The sequence below is a fragment of the Cariama cristata genome, unplaced genomic scaffold (genome assembly GCF_000690535.1).
Source record: "Cariama cristata isolate BGI_N322 unplaced genomic scaffold, ASM69053v1 scaffold33672, whole genome shotgun sequence".
In the NCBI taxonomy this organism is placed as follows: Eukaryota; Metazoa; Chordata; class Aves; order Cariamiformes; family Cariamidae; genus Cariama; species Cariama cristata.
Genome location: NW_009602695.1, coordinates 12,530 through 21,819, shown reverse-complemented (window position 1 = coordinate 21,819; position 9,290 = coordinate 12,530). Strand labels below are relative to the sequence as shown.

The window sequence follows — 9,290 nt, the reverse complement described above, 5'->3', positions numbered from 1 at the left end:
CACTCTTTCACTTCTGGCCCCATTATGTGCATCATGTGAGGTCCTGCTGGTCCTGCTAGGGGAACTGGGCAGCTTCAACCCATTGCTCTGAGAGTGGCAGCTCGGTGAAATGTGGTCATGCAGCCAGTGCAGGGTGGATTGATGGCCTCATTTCTTGCAAAGACCTAAAATTCATAGAAAGACAGCAATAGTTTGGGTTTTTTGAACAGTTTTCGTTAGATTAATTTTATATAGAATCAAATCAAAGCACTTTATGACAGCAAATGGGATATTCATTAGAAGCAGGCCTGTTAGAAAAGAATTCATAATGTTAAAATCTACCTCCTTGGTCCCATGGGACCGCTTTGTCCCTGGCACTTAAATCTTCCTTCATCCTTGGCACCCCTCCCAGCTGTGAAGCGCTTGCAAATGTGCATGTCTTTGTGCATCAGTACTGGTGCATCATGGAGTGAGACAGAATTGTGTAGTGGCACAGTCAGAGACTAGCTGCTGTGGGACTGTGCCGTCTCTTCATTGATAATATGTCCTGGATGCAAAGACTGCAGCATGACTGGTATTTGCCATCCAGAGATGTAGCATTGCTGAGGCTGTAGTGAAGCATTTTGAACTTGGGGTGGCTCTTGGATGCTCCCCCTTCCCACCACTTCATCGACTGCAAGACCCAAAAGTGTCACATATCCTGGCAGGAGGCACTCTCCACTGCAGTTGTGGCCACAAGCAGTGTGGTTGTGCTGTGCTGCCCCACTGCCTGCCATGCCTGCTGCATGCAGGTGTGCAGGAGCTGCTCTCCATCCTTGGGAGCAGAGGAGTCTTCAGGCTGGAGCTAAGCTGGAGGGTCCTTGGGGAGACTGGAGCATCCCCTTCACACTGCGCAGTGCAGCGCCATCCTCTCCAGAGGTTTACGGGACCCACGATACAGGCTGTCTGTGTAACCACCTCTAATGCCTGAGCCAGGAGCTGGAGAGACTGATATTGTCTGTCTTGTGAATAGATCATAGAAAAGATCTGGTTTAAAATGCTCTAAATACCTCCTCTTAAATGTCTTTTCTACACTCATGTTGCAATGATGACAGTACTGGTTACATGGTGGTTTGTATCATGTTCTGAACTTCGTTACTGGACCCTATGGAGCCTAGTTACTAATCCTTTAATCTTTAAAAATAAATTGAATCTTTTAAACAGCTTTTAATAAATGGAGGAACATCCTTCTATAACTGAAGCTGTCCTAACTTAAGGCTAATTTACTTTAATGAATATCTGAGCTTGGATTTTGTTTGTTTTTTTAAAAAAGCAAACTAACCAAAACTCTTCTGTTTTGGTAGTTTCCTAGGAAAGAGTCAAGTAATGCTTCCTTCTCTATTCCTGATTTCCTATTAAATCCTTTAAACAGCCAGCCCATTCCATTCTCATGCTGTTAGTTGCAGTTGCTGCAAATCTCAATATGATTGTCTACCATACCTCCTTCCCCCAATGTTTTGATATTTGGGTTAGTAAGAATTTGGGTTTACTTTGAGGTGGGTTTATTTTAATGGTGAATTAAGCTTTGCAACATCATCTCTGGAAATTTAAAGATCAAGATTTTTGGATGCTTTTCTAAAAGACATGCTGCCACTGAAACAGGAATCATTTGGGGGAAGTCTGATGGCCTGTGTTGAGCAAGATGTCAAACTAAATAATCATAACAGTCTCTTCTGATCTTGGAATCTATGATTCTGTATTTCCTGCAATTTCTGTAGACCTTTTTATGATGATGGATAAAATCAAACAGAAAAAGCAATCTGTCCATTCCCTCCTCACTATTGCTATACCCTGTTTCTCACCTAATTTTGTAAATGCAGCTACAAATGGTGCCACAGCAACGTGGGGATGAGATGAAAAGGTAGATTTGATAATCTCAGAAGAAGGCAACATTTGTTCAGCTGCATCTTTCCACGTGCAAAGAGGCATGGAAATACTCGTCGTTACTGCAATCAAGTTTCCAACATAGGAGGTGTTCTGTTATATCTCACTGATTACTAAAGATGTCTGTTACTTCTTGGGGTTCAGCAATCAAACAGTACTTTCTGCTTCAGAGGCAGAACATTTTCTTCAGATGTTAAGTCTTAATCCAGTTGAATTAATACGAACAAGATGCTCCTTATCCCAATTTGGTTTTCAAACTTTTATAGTCACAGGATGAAGTTAATATACATAAAAGAAAATTGCTGTGGATCTGGATTTCTCAATTTTCATTCCGACTTTTGAATTGTATTGTTTTCATGGACTACTATTTAAATAGATCATTGTATTTAGTATAAAAGAGCCAGATGACACTGTTTATATACCTTGGGGTGGACAGAAGAGAAAGAAATTCTTGGGTTCTATCTACATACTTGTCCTATTTCTGTCAATTTTGATTTTTCTTTCCAGTCTTATGCTGGTGGCAGCCACATAGTGTAAAGGCAGTTATATTGCTGGACATCTTAGGTACAAGAATAGCAGAACACGGTTCAAGTAGAAGATTAATTATTTACATAGAAAGGTACCGATTTTGTTCCGCAGTAATATATAAAACAGTTTACTCTCTGTTCAGAACACACAAAGAACCTATTCTGTTCCTGTAAATCTGTGTTCTGAATTTCTAATCCACAATAAAATGTATAATGTCTTTCATATTTCAGTAATAGATTGCTGGAGTTAATCCCTCTTTTATTTAAGAATTTTTTTACTTCTTTTGAGGTATTTTAGATTTTAAATATTGGTTCCATCTTAATCAGAACTGTGCTGATACATCACCATTGTTGTGGCATGTATCATTTCATCCAAAGCACTTAGAAGAAATTTATTCCCTCGGAAAGATGAATAAGAATCAGCACTGGAAATGACATGTTTAATTTCAGCTCTTATACCAGGATGCAAATCATGTTTCCTGCAGAATATATCTTATGAAATAGCCCTCTACCTGTTCTCCCTACCTCTGCTTTTTGGTTTCCTATTAAACTTGTGTACCACAGTATTCCCCTTGACATCTACAGATTCTGATGCAGCAGAGTGCAGAAATAAGTTCAACACAATCATTTCTGGTTTCCTGGTGTCCGTCGAGGAGGGCTGTGCATGTTTGCACAGCATGTAACTGTGTGCATTTGTTTCTCTTTCTAACAGCTTTGCATAGCTAACAACATGCCAGCAGAGCATCAGTCCTTTACTCATGTTAATGACTGACTTTTAAATCCTCTCATTAAAATCATAAAGTCATCTGGTTGCAAATAGCTTACACAAACCCCATTGGCATAACTCAACATTTGACCTCCTAATGGCCTTACCCATAAGACAAAGAAAGGGCATCTGTGCAAACTGTCTGTGACACTGCATTTCTTTTTCAGGGTTTATGACAGGCCTCAATTAGCGTGGTCTTCCCAGCCCAAGACTGATAAAGACCTCGCCTACTGGAGAAGACGAGGACAGGACTTCAGTGTGCTCCTGGGCTATTCCCAGAAAGCTGGGGCGGAAATGAAAGGCCTGGCTGCAGCCCCCGGGACACCCCGGCACCCCAAGGAGAGTCAGATGAAGGTGGGGACAGGTACAGGGTACGTCAGAAGAAGTGGCTTGCAGGAGAGCTGTGAAGTGCCTGGCCACTGCAAATGGCAAAGTCTGGGAACAGAAAGCTGGAACCAGCCAAAAAAGGTAGGGAGGCAAATGTCTGAGGGTGACAGGGAGAAGCTGCTTCAAGAGCTGTATTCACTGACCCTGGGAGACAATGTACTGAGCGACCGCAACAAGGGGAAATCACAGTCGTTGCCAAGGGTCCTTTCGCCCGAGAGCATGAGGTGTGTGGAAATGCCCTCCCTTACCAACAGTAACAACTCGCTCAGCGTGACTAAAACTCCTTCCTATCCCCCAAACAGACTGAGTGTGGAATCAGCCAAGCACCATGAAACTGGAGGCCATTTCCTTCCTCTGGTGAAACCCAAGTATGGCAGACCTCTCAAGCCTCCGTCCTACGAACTGCAGCGGCAGACCAGGGCACCTGCAGAAACTGCAGGTTTCCAAGACCACTATGAGAAAGACGAACCCATCTCCTACTTAGCCAAAGTCAATGAGCCAAGGCAAGATGCTTGCATCCAAGACTCCGGTTTGGAGCCCCCGGTCTACGTACCTCCTCCTTCTTACAAATCCCCACCTCACCACAACGTGACTCCACATCCCCTCAATGAAGTGCCTAACACCGACACGTACGCCAGCAGCGATCAGCAGGGTCCCGCAGAGCGGGTTGTCCCCTGCCAACGACCAGCCATGAATACTTTTGAAGCAGGGGGTGACCCTTGCAAAGAAAACGATCTTCCTCATGGGAAGCAAAGCCATGCAAGGCGCCCTGCTGACTACCTGCGTTCTGTTCAGTATATCCCCTTTGATGATCCTCGGATACGACATATTAAAATTGCACCACCGGAAGGTCTGCAGAACAATGCTAAATACACTGAAAGTGCATGTAGTCCCAGTTCTGGTGCTTTGCAAGAGCGAGATCTTGAAGCACAGTACAACAGTGCCTTTTTGGATGCATTAAACTCGTCCAATTCTGCAAAGGGAGAAAGAACTTCCGACAACTCCACCCATAGCAACAGATGGTTGGCACCATCCATCCGCGATCAGGAAAATTGTGCCTTGCCGGACCAAAGAGACAGTTGTAGCACAACTAATCACAGCCTCCATAATGAAGCCAGCATGGAGTACACAAAAGGCAAACCTTCTGTAAGAAATTCACATATGGACAGCACCTGTGAGACTGTTACAAAAGTGAAAAAGTTTGAACCTGGAACTGGGATGCAGAGCAAAAAGAGTTCAAAGAAAAAAATGAATGAAACTATATTTTGTTTGGTCTCTATCCCAGTTAAATCAGAATCCAATGTGCCAGATACAGATAGGAACAACAACATAACCCAGAGCCCTGATAAGAATGGGTTTGATAACAATGGGGCTTTGCAAGAACAAAGTCTCTTAAGTATGTCTTCAACGGACTTGGAGTTACAAGCGCTTACAGGAAGCATGACCAATAAAAATGAGTTACAAAAACAAGAGCTGTGGAGACCAGAAGAGTTCAAACAAATGAATGACCTCAGATTTATTCAGCCTACAAAACACAGAGAGCTCAAATACTCTGGCTCCTGGCCAGGTGATCAGTACAAAGACCAGCAGACACAGACCAGTTTCACTGAAGAACCTAAAAGCCCACAATTTTTCCACGGTACAAAGCCTGGGCAGCCCAATAGTAACAAACTGCTGTCTCCAAAGCTCCCAGGATGTACAGCATCCACAATAGGGTCAAAACAGACAGGGTTACCTTCTGATGAGAGAAGCTGCAGACACAGCGCATATGGCATGAAGGGTCAGATGTACCTCAACCAGTCTAGCAACAGTGCGTTTTCCAGGACTGCCACCTCAGTCCTTCAGGCCCCCTCCCCAAAAGCTCACCAGAGCCAGCCCATGCCTGCCCAGGAGAGGGAAACCAGCCTTCTTTCCAAGGGAGATGTAGTTAAGGGAGAAGCTGGCGCTCCTTGCAACAGTAAAGAGCTGTTTGGGCAGTTCCTGTTGAAGCCTGTAAGTCGCCGTCCCTGGGATGCAATAAGTGAGCTAGAAAGTTTTAACAAGGAGCTGCAAGGGCAAGAGGAGAGCATGAGCAGTGAAGAAGATTTAGAAAGTGCTGCGCCTTCTCCGCAGGCAGGTGCCCTTATGCAGAGGAGGGCATCCAGAAATGAGAAGTCGAACCAGGAGCCAAAACACGGTAGGAAATCGGAAACAGTTGTGCCAGAGGTGCCTGTATTTAAGTCAGGAAGAGTTAAAAGTAAGTCTGAAAGTTGGAGCGTGGGGATGGAGCATGGTGGCGAGCCAGGCTGTGTTGGCTCTCAAGGCTCCTCGCAGCCAGGAGGGAGCAGTGAAAGAGTCAGGCCAGCAGATGGAAGTCTGATAACAGAAATGAGGACAGGGGAAGCCAAGAGCAGAACAAGCAAGCAGCCAGGTCGCATGGGCCCTCTCATGAGAGTTTTGTCCAGTAGCCCAAGCAGTTCGTGTCCCAGTAACCCCTTCAATAACCCTGTTTTGCAAGAGATGAGCGAAGAACAAAATTACCTAGACTTTGTTAAACTGAGCAAAGGTGAAACTCCCACAAATGATATGGTATTAGAGAGAGGCTCGGTAGCACGTTTGTCACTAACAAAGAGGAATCAAGGGCGCTCTGAGCCAGACTTGAGGTCAGTGGGACTTGATGTAGCCCCAGAACCTGGTGCTAACCATTCTGATCACACAAATGCAAATGCAGTGGAAATCCCTGTGAATGAGTCGTTGCAGGCAAGAGCTGCAAGAATTTTAGGTATAGATATTGCGGTGGAGTCTCTCCTTCCGGATGACCGAGTTGGGCCCCACCCAGGCACCAGCCCTGCAAAGGGTGCCCAGGACTTTGAGTCATCAGTGGGGAGCACAGTAAGTGACAAAGAAGGAAAAAAAGAGAGTTCTTATGAAGGCAGACGGAAGTGTGGCTGGACAGAGAGTGCTCTCTTTGTCAGAGCGGGAGGCCGATCTTTACACCCTGAGGAAAGCCAGACTACTCACCAGGAAGCCAGTGCTAAAACACTGGTAACTGAGCAAATTCTTGAACAACCTGTGAGTCCCAGCCAAGGTGAGGACCAAAACTTGGTTTGCAAGTCAGCTGTGTATCAGCATTCAGAAAAGAGAGTGAGAAGCACCTCGAAAGTGATAGAGACACTCCAAGGCAAGCTCACTTCTCCACCTAGCCGGACTGCCATGGATCGCTTAGTGCGAATGAAAGAAGTTGACTCTGTGTCCCGGATGAGACGTTTGAGCATTAAGAGTGCAGACTCGAGAGAGGAGGTGGATGAGGAGAAGATGTTGAGGGTACAAGAGGAGAGAGGAAGCAAACTGGCCAGCTCAGGGGCTGTTTCCAAGCGTGTCATCTCTCTCAGTGAAAATGGCTATTTAGGTGAAACAGAGAAGAAGAAGATCGACAGAGATTTTTCTTTAGGTAAGACCCTATTATGGGAGATCTAGATGGGTACTGTTTCCTTATGTAATGGGCAAGATCGGTTTGCTTATGCCCACATAATGCTGCTCAAATAGTAACAGGCTGTAGGTGGTACTACCTCCGTCTGATTGCTAGCCCCTTTGCTCTCCTTGTGGAAGAGATAACATGAGTGTTCTCTGATCCCATTTTAGGAAAGTTACTGTAAAACTCACTTGTGACACTGAAACTCATTCACACAGACTGGAGCCCTCCCTGAGGTCTTATCTCTGTGTAATTGTTTCAGGGAATGGCCATCTTCAAACAGCAGAGTTCAAAGATAGTCACTCTAGTGCCAGCGTTTGGGAACACGTGGTGATTTAATCATAGCCTCTCCTTGAATACCCATTTTTTCCCTCTCTAATACTTAAGTAGACACATACTATATCAGAGTTCAGAAGAAACTAAAAATAAAAAACTGATGTTCTTCTGTGAAGCCTCTGGGAAATGGCTGCATTAAGGGGCTTGGAAAATTCTCTCTCTCTCTCTCATGTTTTCCAGATCAGATGTTGAGAATAACTGTTATCCCCAGGTCAAAAGGAAAGTTGACTTTTTCAGTGAACACCTTTTTTTAAATTATTTTTGGTGTCCCTCATTTCTCAAAAGCATATAAACTTGTGTAGTCCATATGCATCCCCAAAGCCACATGAGCTGTTCTCTTGCCAAAACAGTTTTCATATGGCATTGTGTTGAACAACTGAAAATCAGTTGTTGCCATAGATCTGTGTAAAGGGATAAATCTCCTAGGCCACCTGTCTAGTCCATTAAATTAATTGGAGTGAGCAAACGTATGGTGTGAAAGTTGTTAAATTAATATTAATCTCCTCCTTCCTTTTTCCATCCTGTCTGTAACAGCTGACACTCTACCTTGAAATCTGCACAGGTTATTCATTAAACCTCACCGATATAAATCTGTTCACAGTTTTTCAGTACAGAGGGACTGAAATTAAATGGAGCATACTTTAAAGTGGATTTATGTATTTCCATCTGAAAAGAAATATTTGTTTGAGTTCTAAGTATTGACTCCTGCAGCCCTGCAGCTTTTCCCTTCATGTCTTTTTCTGTATTCCACAGCTCTGTGTCTCTTTCTGCTCTGAACTATGTTTCTCTAGACCAGATTTTTCAAACAGGCTAATTCAGCTTTCTGGTACCCATCAGGTCTAGTACAGTCCCCATGCATTTCATATACTTTCCTCCCTTGGGGTTTCTGCTGGAGTGAAGAAAGTAACTGTTTTGGTGACATGACTTCAGGGATGTATCAAAACAGATTGTGTTTTACTGGAGAGTTATTCTGCAGTAAATTAGGTCTAAATTTATCCCTCTTGCTGACAATGCCAGGCTTGTATTCTGCAGTGTGTTCCCATTGCAGCAGTTCCCTCGCAGACGTAACAGCCCTCCCCACGTCTGGATAGCATGGATGTCCCTTCCTGCTGCACACATCCAGTACCTCAGGGTAACACGCATTCACATGGGGTGGGCAGGCGTCTCCTCCACTGGCTTCTTCCCATCCAAAGAGATCTTGATTTGCTGATGGCCACAAGATCTCCACCTCACCTTAACGGGGCAGGACTGAAGATTCACATTTGTAGAAAGGCCTGATGTTGTGTCTTCCTCTGTTAACTCTCAATCCAACTTCCAGACTATCTCACTGGTACCACTGAAAGCCAAAAAGAATCCTGGAAAACCATTGTATTTGTTGCTTTTCAAGAGTAAATGTTGCTAAAGGCCATTCTATTTAGAGTGAGGTAGGGTGATGTTAGTCTTATAATTGCAGAGTGGGCCTATTGCAGAGGCTAGAGGCCTTAGCAGAAACAGGTTTCCACATGTATAATGTGGCTTGGCAGATGAACAGTCATCTCTCAGATTAAGAGCTCTGCCGAAACTCAGTGCAAGAAGCTGATCTTGCTATGCAAATACTGCCATTAGAAGAACATCTCCAAACGTTCCCAAATGCACTGGACGTCTTTTGTCCTTTGCTATTTGAAGACTGCTTCCATGAGGCTGCTGATCTGGCTTTGTTTCTGTAGAGAGCATTTCAAATGAGCTTAACAAAATGTTTAATAAACATTTCTGTATCAGTGCTAGAGCTCCAATGTTTGTCCCCCCAGAAGTGTGACATAGCCTGGCAATCTGGCCCTTTTGTGTCCTTGGTTTAGGTGCTGAGGATATGGGTAAGCTTTCAAGGAATAAACTGAGCCATCCAGAGGCTCCATGTCTTGGGACCTGATTTTCTACCCCCCCC

General features: G+C 44.3%; 1 protein-coding gene across 1 annotated transcript in view; it reads left to right on the top strand.

Moving 5' to 3' along the window:
- Positions 1–9,290, top strand: part of KIAA1462 (KIAA1462 ortholog) — a 15,121-nt gene that overhangs the window by 3,656 nt on the left and 2,175 nt on the right. The window contains exon 2 of the mRNA XM_009694887.1: positions 3,363–7,012. Within this exon, the coding sequence (XP_009693189.1) occupies positions 3,363–7,012 (3,650 nt within the window). The remainder of the gene's footprint in view (positions 1–3,362; positions 7,013–9,290) is intronic.